The sequence below is a fragment of the Trichomycterus rosablanca genome, chromosome 17, assembly GCF_030014385.1.
Source record: "Trichomycterus rosablanca isolate fTriRos1 chromosome 17, fTriRos1.hap1, whole genome shotgun sequence".
NCBI classification, from domain to species: domain Eukaryota; kingdom Metazoa; phylum Chordata; class Actinopteri; order Siluriformes; family Trichomycteridae; genus Trichomycterus; species Trichomycterus rosablanca.
Window position 1 is genome coordinate 852,884 of NC_086004.1, and position 16,564 is coordinate 869,447.

At 43.2% G+C, this 16,564-nt stretch overlaps 1 protein-coding gene across 1 annotated transcript in view; it reads right to left on the minus strand.

The window, feature by feature from the left end:
• The window catches only part of psmd1 (proteasome 26S subunit, non-ATPase 1), a 47,938-nt gene extending 33,296 nt beyond the window's left edge, over positions 1-14,642 (minus strand). Inside the window, exons 1-16 of the mRNA XM_063012487.1 lie at positions 14,505-14,642; positions 13,146-13,189; positions 12,079-12,152; positions 11,819-11,988; positions 11,193-11,401; positions 8,814-8,957; positions 8,492-8,718; positions 8,052-8,112; positions 7,829-7,957; positions 6,563-6,651; positions 6,358-6,436; positions 6,045-6,218; positions 5,068-5,179; positions 2,906-3,102; positions 2,558-2,653; positions 1,193-1,257 (exon numbers count right to left, since the gene is read on the minus strand). Coding sequence (XP_062868557.1) covers positions 1,193-1,257; positions 2,558-2,653; positions 2,906-3,102; positions 5,068-5,179; positions 6,045-6,218; positions 6,358-6,436; positions 6,563-6,651; positions 7,829-7,957; positions 8,052-8,112; positions 8,492-8,718; positions 8,814-8,957; positions 11,193-11,401; positions 11,819-11,988; positions 12,079-12,152; positions 13,146-13,189; positions 14,505-14,520 — 1,886 coding nt within the window. The 5' untranslated portion in view covers positions 14,521-14,642. The remainder of the gene's footprint in view (positions 1-1,192; positions 1,258-2,557; positions 2,654-2,905; positions 3,103-5,067; positions 5,180-6,044; positions 6,219-6,357; positions 6,437-6,562; positions 6,652-7,828; positions 7,958-8,051; positions 8,113-8,491; positions 8,719-8,813; positions 8,958-11,192; positions 11,402-11,818; positions 11,989-12,078; positions 12,153-13,145; positions 13,190-14,504) is intronic.
• Between the last annotated feature and the right edge of the window lie 1,922 nt (positions 14,643-16,564).

A 16,564-nucleotide genomic window follows, 5' to 3' on the forward strand; every position in this document is an offset into this window, starting at 1 on the left:
GCAATTAAAGAAAGACTCAAATTTCTTCTTTTTTTGCATTTTAATTTAAGACTGCAGAAGTGAAGACTACAATTATCATTTCAAGAGACTCAAACTTTATAACGATAACGATATAACAAAAATTAAAACAAAATAGAAATCTTAATTAGCTATATCCTTTATAAGAATAGCTCACACACAATCCTTACTTTAAATATTGTGCAGCAGAACCTCCTCACATTAGGAAAAGTGCAAAACTACAAAAAGTTCTTTACAGGTTTCTTAAAAGCACACGTCCCCGGTCAGCCAATCCTGATCGCGCTCATCGGCCCCGGAGTTGTGATTCAGTTCGGCTGTGTCAGTTCGGCTGTGTTTGATTCAGTTCGGCTGTGTTCGATTCATCAGTTCGGCTGTGTTCGATTCAGTTCGGCTGTGTTCGATTCATCAGTTCGGCTGTGTTCGATTCATCAGGATTCAGTTCGGCTGTGTTCGATTCAGTTCGGCTGTGTTCGATTCATCAGTTCGGCTGTGTTCGATTCAGTTCGGCTGTGTTCGATTCAGTTCGGCTGTGTTCGATTCAGTTCGGCTGTGTCTGATTCAGTTCGGCTGTTTTTTATTCAGTTCGGCTGTGTTTGATTCAGTGACTCTTATTAGAACTCTGTTTATGTGTCTCATTTTGCCGATGGTGTTTGCGCTCCTTATTCCTGAATCTAACCGTTACCGTGTATAATCCTTGTTGTTTTCTGTTTACTGTTTTAGTTTATCCTCTGGTTTTGGACTCTACCTGGTTTTGTACACCGTTTTTGCCCTTTTGATATGAAACTTTCCCTGATTTATATTCCGCGAGCGTCTGCTCAGTTTCTGCCTCGTGACATGTTGGTATTTTAATTAAAAGATAAAGTATGTAAACAATCCAGATTGTCACATTTCTAACATCGGGTGAAAACGTTCATGCGAATTAACCCAATTAATCGTGAAAATCGCCCAGCCCTAGCTTCCACACCACCGCGTTCTAACCCACTATGCTAAAGGCCCGGGTTCCAAAAGCAAGCAGGTTCAAACTGTGGAGCACCACTACAAGCCCCCCCCCCCCACACCGCCCCACACACCCCCCCCCAGGACAAACCCAGGGTCAATCGAACGACCCAAAGGTCTGACGCTGAGGAGATTCAGTTCTGAGGTAAAGGCAGAGAGAAATCCCATCAGATCCTACCTGAACATGATGAACCCGATGGATTCCACAGCGGCTCTGCGCACGTCGTCGTTCACGTCGCTCACCTATAATAACACACACACACACACACACACACAGAAAAGATTATCTATCCATCTTATTCATTCACATTCTGCAGATCTGCATTATAAAGCAGCTTAGTCACTGAATTGAGGACATGTGAGTATTTATATACTTATACACACACACACACACACGTTACGTTGCACATTATTATGTTCAACATTATGTTATATTATGCACAACTGGTTTACTTTAAATTGCTTCTATTATTTCTTAATTATATCTTAAGTTTTATTTTCTGAAAGTTTTACATATTAAAACATTTCTATTTTTATTTTTAATATAAATACGTATACATGTTGTCCAGATTTGTACTAATCACTAACGTGCCTGATCAGTTAGGAAAGCGTTTCACTGCCAGTTGTACCGTGTATGATATGACATGAGTATGTGCCAAATAAACGTTGATTCGATTTGAAATAGACTAGATAGCCAAAAGTATTTGGACATGTGCACTTGGACACCAGCGCGCTGGACAAACCGTTTCAAAAACAAAGAATTACAAGGGGTGTCCCAAAACTTTCGCCCACATCGTTTAAGTGTTTGAAGAGGAGGATTGTACGACACAACTGGGAACCAGAAACAACCCAAAATTTCGGCCAGCACCCTCTCTAGGTCACACAGTGCAGACCAGAACAGATCAAACCGTGACGATTATTATTTTTTTTTTTACACACACACACGATGGCGCCCCCTGCAGGAAGACACGCGTCTCACTCCAGCCAGTCAGGCCAGGTTTATGTGCACTGAGATTTCTGTGCTTTGTGGATCACCGATAGCAGAGCTGAGATTCCAACTGAAGACCTTGAGATCCCAGCAGCGGTGGGCTAGCGTGGTTTACTGCAAAGTTAGATGGTTAGGGGCCCTGATCAAGGCAGTGGTGAGGCCTAACCCAGAGACTTTCCAATTATTATTACAGTCCAACAATCCCAATTTCTCGGTGATTACACGGACACAAAAGGTGCAACCGCGCCGGCTAACATGACACGCTGTGATTGTAAAGCTGTGCCGGAGATTTAACCATCGGGGGGCCTTCAAACGTTCCTCTTTTCACTTCAGTTTCATGCCGTCCACCCGAACGTACAAGTGTCGATCATGCCATGTGCTATAGAATAGGCACCATGCACATTTTGGGGGTGGTTTTAATGTTTTGGGGCTGATTGATGCGTGTATCTACATATTCCTATCCACATTTTCCTTTTTTTTATTTATTTATTTTTGGACAGGTACGGTCCACCCACTTGTACCTGCTTCAGAAATGAGAGTGTGTGAGAGACTCACCGCCACATGCAGCAGGCGCCGGATGGCCTTGTTGTTTCCTGAGCCGCAGTACGCCATGCCCACCGTGTACATTCCTGAGCGTCGCAGGATGGGGTCCTGAAACAGAACAGAGCGTCAGATCGGTGCCAGGCACAAGACGAGAGCATTTTTATTACCATCTCATCCGTCCAAACACACACGGGCGAGAGAAACAGATCGTGTACGCATCGCGGCGACGGTTTTAAAGCTAATCAGACCTTGTGGTCCAAATAAACACAAAGCAGCAGAGTAAACGGGCAGTAAATAAAAGCAGAATTAAAAGAAGAGCACTGTGACGAGCCGGGTACTCTGATAAACGTCCGTACTCACTTTGTCCCTGCACAGGCTCTCGATCAGCGTGTCGGCCTCCTCCATCCTGCCGTACATCACCATGGCGATGCCCACCGCCAGCCCACGCAGGATCTTCTCGTGCTGCGTCTCCTGGGCGTATCCCACCATGTCCTCTATAGCCTGGGCTGACTTGGATCCCAGCATGACCAGTCCTAAAGCCAGACCTGCAGCCTCTCCTACACACACACACACAAATAAGATTAATTTTTATCCAAAGGTGGATGGTTAAGAGCCTTGCTCAAGGGTCCAACAGTGCCAACCTAGCAGCGCTGAGGCCTGAACCAGTGACTTTTCAATTACCACTTACGTTACACCCGGTGATCGTAAAGCTGTGCCAGATATTTAACAATCGCTGGGTTCACCTTTCCACTTCAGTTTCACATCCACACTCATGTCGAATACTGGCACAGAGGCAAATTCCTGTGTTTGCTTCCATTCAAATCTGATTCCGAGCACACGTGTAAATATCTACACTTATATAACACTTTTACATCTAGGTTTTTTAATAGGATCTTAATTTCTAATCGTAAAAATGTAGGACTTTATGTAGGTCCAATATCCCTGGAATCACTGGACACAATGGAGTAACGCATCATTAGGACAGGACATAACTTATTTATTTATTTAAGTTTTAACGCCATGTTTAACACACTGGTGTCATTTAATGGCAGTAATAGGTATTATGTATGCGTCTTCATATTTTGTTCCATATTATACAACAGGTAGTTCCGACCGTACAATCTGATTGGTTGAGAAGGGTTCTAACCGTGCTGATACTGGTGACAACAGCACGGCCTTTTCACACCACAACGGTATTACTCCGCTGACGCGTTGCCAGTAACGACAAGCTGCATGCACGCTGTTGTGATATGCCTTTAAGACGTTAAAGGGTTAACACAGAATACGGAGTTACGCTTAATGCCGTATACGCATGCGTGGGTTCAGTTTAAGGATGCAATAAAACAAAGCTCTACTGAACAGTTTATCTCCTGTATTTCTTTCCAATAATACTTCACACACAAACGTGCACGCAGGCGACACGGCTCCCGATCACGTTTTAAATCCGTGATCTGATGTACAATCTATCGCACTGTATAGGGAACATAACCAATTGTCTAATTCACAATCTAGTGCACTATGTAGGGAACTTTAATGTGTTTGTAACGCGAACAGTTAGCATAATAGCCCAGTTAGCAGCTTCTAAGAGTTCTGTTATCACCCATAATCCTTTGGTGTGTGTGAGAGGTTTTTTTATTTCTTTTTTTCCCTTCGGAGGTTCTTGACTTTTTCTTGTTGTTCATCTTACCTCCCTGAAATGAGTTTTTGCAACTTGGGATGTTTGCTTTGTAGTGTTAAACTTTATATTGGTTGTGGAACTACTTTTTGGCGGAAGGTATTGTCAATATTAAAGCATATTTATTATTAAATTTAGGGCTTCTTTGATTTATTTTCTTTCTTTATTTTGTGAAAACTGTTGTATAAAAGCAATAGAACACTCGAGGTCGTGTGTTATTACGAATAACATCACGGCTGTGATTAACTACTGCGACCGAATCACAGCCGTGATGTTATTCCTGATAACACACGACCTCTCGTGTTCTATTGCTTAAATATATGTTAATTTTTATTTTTATGGTTGCAAGGTAGGTTAAAAGTCTTCTTGTGTTGTCGTGTGTGAGAGTCTCTTTGATAGTTTCTGGCATGTGTGCTTGTTCTCTTTCTTTAGTGTATTTTGGGCACTCTATCCAGATGTGTTTTATTGATACAGGTGTTTGGCAGGTTTCACAAGTTGGGGGGTTTTCTCCTTTTATCAGGTGTTGGTGGGTTATTCTGGAGTGGCCGATTCGGCACCTCGTGTACATGACCTGGTCTATGCGTCGTCCCTGGTGAATTCTTGGCTTGGCTTTAACGTTTGGGTGCATTTCATATCGTTTACTGGTGAGCTGGGTGTTCCATTCATTTCGCCATTTTCTTTTGATGTAGAGATTTATTGATGCTTTTAAGTCGGTTGATGGGATTTTGATGTTCGTTGTATTTTAGGACAGGACATAAATCCATATTGAGGCCTCTAGTATAGCAGAATAGTATATTACAATCCTAGAAGTAGTACGACTACCAACGTACAGCAGATTCTCACTCACCTGTAACTGCGTCATCTTGGTAGAGGTTCGATTTGAGCAGCTCGTACACGTCCTGCCGGGCGGTGCCAAGAGCTGCTAACCCGAGACCCAGGGCGCCACCGTGACGTACGATCTGTACAAAACCGAACAAAACCGATCCAAAATCATCTCACAGCATCACGTCGTCACATACATGAACTGTACATGAGTGTTCGAGTGCTGTTAGTAATTATAACATGTTAATTACTCTGGGCCACTAGACTAGAGATTTCCCAGTAGCGCTATCGACCGGTGGGGCATCTACATATGGTCTGCACAGAGCCCTGACCTCAGCCCCCCCGGAACATCAACTGAAGCTTTCTTGACCAGCATCAGTGCCCAGCCATAAAAATGCTACAAATTCCCACAGACAGACTTCAGACTGTCGTGAACTCCTCAGAAGAGCGGCTGTCGTCCCAGCCGAGAAGATCACACGGAGGGTCAAGTCTGCTTTAAAATGATTTGGTTTTGAAACAGGACGTCAGACAAGCTCATGATCAGGCGTCCAAATACTTTTGGTCGTATTTTGTACATACGTGAGGCTTCAAGCTCTGGAGTTCATGCACGGGTAGCAATCCTGTCAATCAATTCAGCATGGTGGAAAAAAAAACCAAAAAAAGCAAGAACATGCAGATCACTTGGCTCACTACTGTGAAATACGGTGGTGGTAGCATCATGATATAAAGATGCTTTATAGCTGCAGGGACAGGCAGACTGGTAAGAACGGATTGACATATAAATACAGCCAAAAAGGGCAGAAACCTCATGTATAGCCACTAGGGGTGAAGACAACCAAGCCTGAGAAGATCTACCATGACAAACAGGATAAACTGCCTCAATCCAGGAGTGTAAAGCTAGTGTGGACGTATGAGAGATGACTTGGGTGTGCCTCCGAGGTAACGAACATGGGGGGGTCTGTGTGTAATCGTGCTACAGAGTGTCATCATGCCGTTACTTACATCGTTACTGGCGTTCTTCAGCTGACTCAGGAGGTAATCGATGATGTCTCCTCCGTGGTTGGCGTGGATGAGTCCGAGCGCGTACAGGCCGCCCCCCTCCTGATAGGCCGAGCCAGGTGAGGTGTCTTTGGGCAGGTACGTGGCCATTAGCTGCAGGGCTTCTTTTTCATGGCCCTGAAATGAAAATCAGACGTTAGCCAAAACATTAGGAAAACGTGAAGCCTATCTGGTACCAGACAGTGTATTAAGCGGGTGGTCCTAATGCTTTGGCTCCTCAATAAATCCTAAAAACATGGCGGGGCAGAAGGTTTACCCTGTGAATGACGCCGAGACTCGCCGTGGCTGTGAACTTCGCCCAGTTTGTAGCTCTCGCGAGCCATTCCAGATTTTCTCTGTAAGTAAATAAAACAAGTGTGTGAGGTATGTAATCCTGGAACCCGAATATAAAAAAAAACCATCATTAAAAGCCCCGTTACGCCGGTTCTGGATGATGAAACGTAGAAGAGGAACCAGTTTACCTGAGGAACTGGTCACTCGTGGTTCCCGTGTGCATGAACGAGTTGGCTATGACCGTCGCCGTGTGGCAAACCGAATTCCGCACTGCATCCTGAAACAGATTCAAGCAGCTGCATGTCATTTCAGTTAGGAACAGCAACGATTGATCAATACCACGATACAAGATCATTATACAATTTATCACTTCAATTAATTAAACCATAAACACTGAAGTCAGTCAGTCGGTGAGTCAGTAAAAAGCCGGTCAGTCAGTATGAAGTCGGTCAGTCGGTGTGTTGGTTAGAAGGGGGTCAGTCGGTAAGTCAGTATGAAGTCGGTCAGTCAGTATGAAGTCGGTCAGTCAGTATGAAGTCGGTCAGTCAGTATGAAGTCGGTCAGTCGGTGTGTTGGTTAGAAGGGGGTCAGTCGGTAAGTCAGTATGAAGTCGGTCAGTCAGTATGAAGTCGGTCAGTCAGTATGAAGTCGGTCAGTCAGTATGAAGTCGGTCAGTCGGTGTGTTGGTTAGAAGGGGGTCAGTCGGTAAGTCAGTATGAAGTCGGTCAGTCAGTATGAAGTCGGTCAGTCAGTATGAAGTCGGTCAGTCGGTAAGTCAGTCTGAAGTCAGTAAGTCAGTCAGTCAGTATGAAGTCGGTCAGTCAGTATGAAGTCGGTCAGTCAGTATGAAGTCGGTCAGTCGGTCAGTCAGTATAAAGTCGGTCAGTCAGTATGAAGTCGGTCAGTCGGTATGAAGTCGGTCAGTCAGTATGAAGTCGGTCAGTCGGTCAGTCAGTATAAAGTCGGTCAGTCAGTATGAAGTCGGTCAGTCAGTATGAAGTCGGTCAGTCGGTCAGTCAGTCTGAAGTCGGTCAGTCAGTCTGAAGTCGGTCAGTCAGTCTGAAGTCAGTCTGAAGTCGGTCAGTCAGTATGAAGTCGGTCAGTCAGTCTGAAGTCGGTCAGTCAGTATGAAGTCGGTCAGTCGGTCAGTCAGTCTGAAGTCGGTCAGTCAGTCTGAAGTCGGTCAGTCAGTCTGAAGTCAGTCTGAAGTCGGTCAGTCAGTCTGAAGTCGGTCAGTCAGTCTGAAGTCGGTCAGTCAGTCTGAAGTCGGTCAGTCAGTCTGAAGTCAGTCTGAAGTCGGTCAGTCAGTATGAAGTCGGTCAGCCGGTGAATCAGTATGAAGTCAGTCGGTGTGTCAGTAGTATGAAATCGGTCAGTCAGTGAGTCAGTATGAAGTCGGTCAGTCGGTCAGTGCATGTGAATCTGTTAAATAAAGAAAGAGATGAGATGTTCACCTTTGTGTTTTTGAGGATCATCAGGTCTGTGTTGTTGTTCCGAATGAGGAACTGCAGATGGAGCTCGATGGCCATCTCACCGCTCAGGATCTTGATCATTTTAGAGTTCTGGTCCTTCGGCTCGTCCTCCTTTTAAACCACACATAGAATTCAAATGTTAATTCTACACTTCGGCCTGGGAAGGGCGCCAGGCTTTCATGAAGAGCGAGAGAGACGGATTTACCGCGTCTGCAGCTTTCCCGGCAGGAGAACTTCCAGGCTTCTCATCCGTCTCCATCGCATCACTGAAACGACACAGGAAGATCAGTCAGAAACACCAAGTGCGATCTGGAATGACTGTGTGTTAGCAAACACACTAGGGATGCACCAACCGACTATCAACAGTTAAGAACCTCATTATTCATAGTGTTTCTCCAGACTGTCCTGTCTACTGTTTGAGTCTTCAGTTGTGATTGATGGAGAGGCGGGTAAACAACGTTACCACGGTGATACTTGGACCACCTTCCATCCTTCCTTCCACCCTTTTACCGTTTGCGTCACAAGTTCCGACAGAATTGTGGCCAGAACGGGTAAAATGCTTAAAAAGGCACTTTTATTTCCACAAAATGGAGACCCTGACAGGACCTTTGCTGGTCAGACGTTATTAAGTGGTGGACCAGGCACCTGTCTTTGTCCTGTGTTGGCACGGTGCCGGTGTTGGTGGAGCCTGGAACGGCGGGGATGGGAGTTCCCACGGTGCGAAGGTTCTGGATGACGGAGGAGAGGAACTGCTGGCTGGCGCTCTCATACAAGTCGAAGCAGATCTGATAGGCCATCAGGAGGTTGTCCTCTTTCACCAGCTTCTCCAGGATATCACTGACAGCTTGAGGGTCGTCCAGGAAGATCAGACACTGCACCACAACACACAACGTAGGATTGTTAGAGTAATTGTGTGTTTTAATTGACGTTAGGAAAGGCAACCAGGTCGGGGCGGGGCGGGGCTCACCTGGCACACGCTGATGAAGTCGGGCTTCTCCAGGTTCATGTAGAGCTTCACCAGAACTCTGAGCACCTCGTTACGGAACTTCTTGTTCTGCATCAGGGACATGCAGATCTTCAGACTGTAGGCCAGCAGACCACTGACGTCGCTCTGCAGGGAGAAGAAACGGGTCAGAGCAGGAACCGAGGAACGGTACAGCACACAACGTCTTTCTTATACACTATACAGACAAAAGTATTGGGACACCCCTCGTTTTGTTCGTTTATGTTCCTCTGACTGTTCTACGTCGTTTCTACATTCTCCGTTCTGCTAGTTGTATTAACGAACTATAAACCTTGTCGGTTATTGGTTAAGATAAATAGCCAATATTTGTATCCCTAATCCAGATTATTATTTTATCATTTAATTTTGTTTTAATTTGATGGTTCTCTGCTGTGGAACTCTAATCGCAAGTGTGGAACCCTAAAACTGTGTGTGTGGAACTCTAATCCCACACGCAGGAACTCCAAGCTTAAATGTAGGCCCTCTGAGGAAACTCTAATCCCACATGTGGGAACTCTAAAGTCTAATAATTCTAATCTTATGTAAACTCTGGATTAGAGTTCCCACATGTGGGATTAGAGTTTCTTTAGAGTTCCCACACTTCAATGGAACTCCAATCCAAAGTGTGGGAACTCATAACTGTAAAATTCTAATCCCACGTGTGGAACTCTAAAGGAACTCTAAAGGAACTCTAATCCCACAAATGAAAACTCTAAAAAGAAATTGGAATCCCACGCGTGAGAACACTAAATAAATTCTAATCCCACGCTTGGGAACTTCACATTAATTCCAATGTGAATCCCACACGTGAAAACTCTAAAGAAATTTTAATTCACACGTGGAATTCTAATCTCGAATGCAGGAACTCAAATGGAACTCCAATCCAAACCGTGGGAACGCTAGTAAAATACTAATCCCACATATGGGAACTCTAATTTTATGTGTTGAAACTAAGTGTGGAACTCTACAGGAACACTAATCCCACAAGTGAAAACTCTAAAAGGAACTCTAATACCACATATGGGATCTCTAGAATTAATGTAGAGTTCCCAGACGTGGGATTAGAATTACTGTAATGTTCTAATTAATTGTAAATTCTAATCCCGCATGCAGGAACTCAAATGGAACTCCAATCCAAAATGTGGGAACTAGTGATCGACCGATTAATCGGGCCGATTTTTGGCATTTTTTAGATAATCGGCATGGGCCGATATATGTGCGCACAAGGCCGATATTTAAACATTGCCTCCGTCAGCTCAGTGACTGTATACAGTCATTGGTCTGGCTGTTGTTAGAGCGCCCCGTGTGTCCATTTTGCCACTCTGCAGGCAGACATCAGTGAATGCACAAGAACAAGGATTTGCTGCTCTTGACTTGGACAGGGTTTACAACCTTTTTTTTTTTCCAAATATTTCACTTTAACTTCATTATTTTTTATTCACAAATATTTTTGTTAATATTTTATTTATATTTTGATTACTTATCTAAATGCTCAAACACAATGCACACACAGTTTGGTGCTTAAATAATGGCTCCTTAAAAGAAGTTCTTCTATGTGCAACTGTCTTCACTAAGCATGTTTGTTCATTCTTAAAAACAAAAAGATACTGCTATCTGCTTGTGTATGTTCAGTGCACTGAAACCTTTGAAATAATTTGTATTTTATTTAAAGTTTTTTTTTTTTTTTATTAAATTTTTTGAACGGCCAAAAGAGCAAACAAGAATATACAGTGATAAATAAATGTTTATTTAAGATCATTAATTCTGTTTTGTTGTATTATTATTATTATTATTGTATTTTTTAGTTGTAAAAAAAAAATGGTATTATCGGCTTTATATATCGGCCATCGGCCACTTCTTTCGTCTAAACATCGGTATCGGCATCGGCCATTAAAAAACCCATATCGGTCGATCACTAGTGGGAACGCTAAAGAAATACTAATCCCACATAAGGGAATGTTAAAGACATTCTAATTCTATGTGTGGAACTCTAATGGAACTCCAGTCCAAAGTGTGGGAACTCCACAGTCATTCTAATCCCACAAGTGAAAACTCAAATCATGTATGTGATAACTCCAATGGAACTTTAATTTGGCGTGTCGAACCCTAATCGGTCAGAATGATGAGAACACACGTAATGCGGCCTTAGGATTGATATAAAATAATGGACAGCACGGCCCGCGCCGTTCCTCCGCCTATCTAATCAAACTGATTTGATCTACAGTAGACAGAACAAACGCTGCCAGCTCGTCTGCCCGTGTTCTCCTGCACGGAGCTCGTGGAGAACGGGGAACTGGAGTGACGTGGCTCATGACGAAGACAGACGCTGACGGAGCTGCGTACCGACTCCAGGACGGTCTTCTCGAACACGTCCAGGCGTCTGGTCTCCAGAGCGATTCCGATCGCCTGCTTGTACTTGTGGTCGTCCAGGCATCTCTGGAACATCTTGTTGACGATGCCCTCCAGACGCGGGTCGACGCTCTTCTTCTCCTCGCCCTCGGGCAGCTCTGCGTTTCCCACGCGCAGCTTGGTGTAGTGATCGATGCATTTAGCTGTCGGGGGAGAGCGAGAAAAACCAAGCTGGATTAATAACAAACAAAGATCAAGGGTCTCAAACACTACCCCACTGACCACATGGTGTTTTTAAATGGGGCCGAATTGGATTCATTGGTAATTGTAACTGGGGGATGGAGGGTCATAGGGGTTCCTCATAACTGCTGCAATTACTCCCTCTGCTGGCTAATCAAAGTGCTGCACAGAGACCGGGGATAATAGGGATCAGTGCGTGACTCTCTGTGCACGATACGGATCTCCATATGAACCCGCCTGGTGCAGGTGAACAGAAGAAACTGCACACGTGTCAGAGGGGGCGTGTGTTAGTCACAGCCCTCCTAATGGGGTATGACTAAATTGGGAGAGAGACCCCCTGACTGATCTCCGTGTGTGGCGGTTGCGAACGTTCTCTTTACCGATGATGGTCTCCACGTATTCGGAGTCGTCGGCCACGTTGAACAGGTCGCCGGCGCCCAGAGCGTAGTTCAGCGACTCCTCGAAGGCGCCCAGGTGGTAGAAAACCTTGGAGGCCACCAGGGCGGCGAACGCCCTGCTGCGGAACGTCTCGTCTTCATAGAGCACCTCGCTGAGGAGAGAAGAGAAGAAAGAGAAGCTGCTCGGTCGGGGTTTCCGATGCGGCTACTGGGAGACAGTACACACACGAACACGTACTCACATCTTATCCACGGACTCGGAGATCTCGGCCCAGAAGTCGTTGACGATGGAGTTCAGCTTTTGGAGAGCAAACTCCTATAAATAAATAAATAAATAAATAATAATAATAATAATAATAATGAAAGTAATTCATTTATAATGTGAAAAAATAAAGAGAGCAACACAATGCACGAATAAGAAACAATAACTGATATGGACAGTTCTGACAGGTGAAATAAAGCTTCCAAATGTGCAGCAACAGTTTAGGGAAGGCCCATTCCTGTGCCAGCAAACTCTAAAGACAAGACAAGAAACTCCAGTATCCTTCACAGACCCTTGACAGCATAGAAATGCTCTAATCTTTGGACTGAACAGGCACAAATTCCCACAGACATGCCTCAAAGTCTTGTAGGAAGCTGAAAAGATCACAGAGGTCGCTGTTTAATACAGTTTGTTTTTAAAAATGCACCGGTGCCTTGCAAAACTTCAGTGAAGATAAATCTGCGCCAAAAACAAAGACCGCGTCATTTCGGACGGGGACTCCACTAGTGAGGCCATTCATTCCCGATACCGTAGATGCCGACGCCGTAGGGTCAAAGCAGAGTATCCTGAACTGGCGAACCTCGCAATTGATGTACTTTTGCCTCTACTTGGATCTGTGAAGCAGAGTTTTCTGCTCTCATCTACATCAAAATCAAGAACCGCTCACAATTATTGACAGTGGAGGACAATTTACGACTAGCTGTGACTGACACTGAACCACAAAACTCAATTTCGGCTCAGCCGTCGCGTTTAATAAAGTATTATTAAATATTGTATTATCTTTTTGAAGTAAATATTCAAAACAGTAAAATTATTAGATCGTATGTATGATGTGCACAACATTAATGATATTAGTTTAGCTTGTCTAGTGCTTTTGCAATGGTTTCTGGGTGAGGGGTAAGCTCAAGGTCGGCACATGAAAGAAGGCACGTGTCCAAAAAGGTTGAAACCCCCTGGGTGGGCTTAAAGACTAAAACACATCCAGAAGCTCAGCTCTGTTCTGTGGCTTCAAAAAAGAATATGTGATGAGGTTCTTCTCAACGTTACCTTCAGCTGAGGCTCGTCCTCGTCCAGGAGGGAAATGATTCCAGCTGCGGAAACAAACGGTTTAGGATCGAGTCGACATTAATCAGAACTATTTGGACGCCATCAGTTTAGTTCAAATCACAGATGAACAGAACAGAAATACAACCGATAATTCAATAAAGTAACTGAACTGAACATTAAGTACCTGAGGTTTAGTTCATGACTGGGCAGTGATGGATCAGCAAAAAAAAGGACTGGACGCGATCGCAGATTGTGCCGTAATGGCTTGTAAATAACAAACGAGCGATATGTGATACGAGAAGCATCAATAGGAACGTCGTGGCCAGACGTTATTTATACTCTGATGTTAAAGGAAAATCTCTACTGAAAAACACTTGCCTATCAATACTGTGCTACAGAGCGATAACAGACCCGAACATTAGGACGCCTAGGATGTAAGGGTGAGGGATCTAAGTGTATTGTGTTTCCATGTCTGTAAATGTTTATTCTTATTTTTACTTTGATTTTACCTTTACTTTAACTGTACAGTGCCCATGTGTGTCTTGAAAGGCGTTTTTTTAAATAAAATTGTATTATTATAATTAATATTATAAGATGTTGGGCTGATGCCGACACACACAGGAACTTTGTACACCTATTTCTTTATTTATAACATTAACATATTTCTATTTGACTGGTCATTTGGGTGCAAGAGGTCTGACATTAGTACGCAATGAATTTTAAATGCAGTGCACAATGTTGTGCTATAAGCGCCCTCTAGTGGGGAAACTTCTACCTGCTAACGATGATTACAAAGCAGGATTTACCATGCTTCACATCAAAACAAGTCAAACTGTTTTAGTTCATGTATTTACATACAAAATAAACATCTATTTTGCACATGAATGTGGTCCTTGGATACAAAAAGTATAAGTATAAGAACCCCTGTGTTTTAAGTGATAATAAACAACAATAATGCACATTTGAACATTAATGTAGTATTTTTGCAAATAATGTACAATAATATAGCTTGTTTTCTTAAAATGATGTGTTAATTCACTGGCATTTTAAAAAATACAAATAAAAACACTGAATTTGACCAGAAGTGTCCAAACTTCATGTCAAACCCAGAACTGTCTGTTTAGTGCTACAGAAACCGGTCTTACATTACTCACTGTTTTAAGAAAGCTTTATACGTGTATTTTAGACAGAATAAAAACAAAAACACCAGATAAAAACACTTAATGAAACATTTTTCCTGCTATAAAGTCCAAAACGTTTGAGAGGAGAGGTGAACACTGGGTTAGCTTAGTTAGCTGTTTGGCTAATGTGACTCAGCTAAATCAATGCACATCTCACACCATTTGAATCATTTCTTACCTGCTGAAGTGATCATTGTGTGACTCCCAGATGTACGATGTCTATCCGAGGAGTGAAAAATCACTCAAATGTTTATAAATACAGAAAATATAGATATAAAATGTTTACGTCAGAACCCTCCACACTGCTCTAACAAGGGAGATCTACTTCAACTGCTGGGGAAGCGGCACTTAACAAGCGCCGAATTACAAATAGCATCGTGTCAGTAATCTAGTGCACTAGGAAGGGTGCATAGGCGGTTACGTTATACATTACGTAGTGCAATAGACTAGGGGATATGGAGTAATTTAGGATACAGCTTATCAGAGCCCTATGTGTAGGACCGTCAAAGCACATTGTTGGCCCATTGTTTTGCCTGCTACATACAGACTAGACATAACACACTTTTTATTTTTAAGCACTGGTATATACTTATAGATATAGATAAAATAAATACGTTTTAATACGTCTCGCTGTGTTATCATTTTCGTGATTTTTGTTTTTAGATACTTAAACCGGCGTCTAAAAACGTGCGCCATCTAGTGGCACTTTGTCGTGATTTTCCACAGTGAAATTATTTATAGTTTTATGTGTTTTTTTTATTTATTCATTCATTTTTTGTACCATTTTCTATTCTATTCAGGATCGCGGTGGGTTCGGGGCCACTCAAGACATTAATACACACTGGAATGAGTCTTTTTCCATAAGTGATTCCGAATTGCATTCTGAGAGTCATTCTTTCGGAGTCGATTCTTTGATTTATATAGTTGAGAATGTAGAGTCGACTCTGAAGCTTTGGAGTCGGTTCACGATAGTAATGAAATTAAGATCAAAACAATTGTATACCGTTAATATGTTTGCTTCAGCTGCACAATATTAAGTTAAATTAAACAAAGTAGGAACAAACAAACATGACAGGGGGCACCGATCCATCACACATTCATTTATTTTATTTTGACAGACAATCTGACAAACCGTTTTTGCAGCTATAACAGTCTCCTGATTGTTGGTTCCCGAAGGGCTGGTTTGGGGATTTCTCAGCTTGGTTATCTCCTAAGATTTTTACACACACAAGTCTCTAGAGTTTACTCAGATGGGAAAATAAAAAACATCCAGTGAGCATAATTTCTTTAAACAAATGATCAGAAAGGGTTAATAGACAAAATGGCTACGGAAAGACCATAGTACAACAGTGGTGAACAACACGTCCCAACACACAGGCGGAGGGGCTACAACAACAAAAGACCATTTTTATCACCGCTTTATCCTGGTTAGGGTCACAGTGGGTTCCCATGAATCACTGGGGGCAATGCAGTAACACACCCGGGACAGGATGGCAATCCATCACAGGGATTCACCCTTCTCCTCCCCACCTCCATACATAGACAGTTGGCCGATAGCACTGCTGGGGATTTGAACCCTGGATGGTGGGCTAGCGTAATTTACCACTGCTCCACTTGAGCGTACTTGATTAAATATCTGAATTTAATTTACACTGAGCAGCAAGCACATACGATTTAAACAGATATATTTATGAAATGCATATATTAATTCTGCATGTACATAAGTGTAGATGGTGGTTAATTTGTATTAAAGCCTATTTAAGCGATGTTTCAGACAGATCTTGAGTTCCCACAGAAACCCATTAGTCCTTGTTGTGAACTACTTGACATTCCAGTCCCATTGTGTGAAGTTTTTGGTGCCTCCTGCAGCGGATAATAGAGGCTACAGGGGATTAGCACGGCCTGGATCACAGCAGCGCTGAAACACAAACTATAGTGTGTATAAAAACAGGGAGTACGGTACATTTGTAAAAATATACAGCAGGTATGGCTGGATGATATAGGATTGTGGGACACGGTGAGGATCCTTCGACACGTCAGATCTAACGAGGCAGTAATCTCAGTAATCGTTCTTAAAATAAAACATGAACGTGAAAAACTGGTCTCAGCTCCTAATCTGTGTATTGCATCTCTCCTGGTTCAACACGCTGCAGCTTTCATTATTTATTATTATTATTATCCACCGCAGTCACTTCTAGCATGACAGTGACCCTGTGCGTACAGTGCGACCTGCACAGA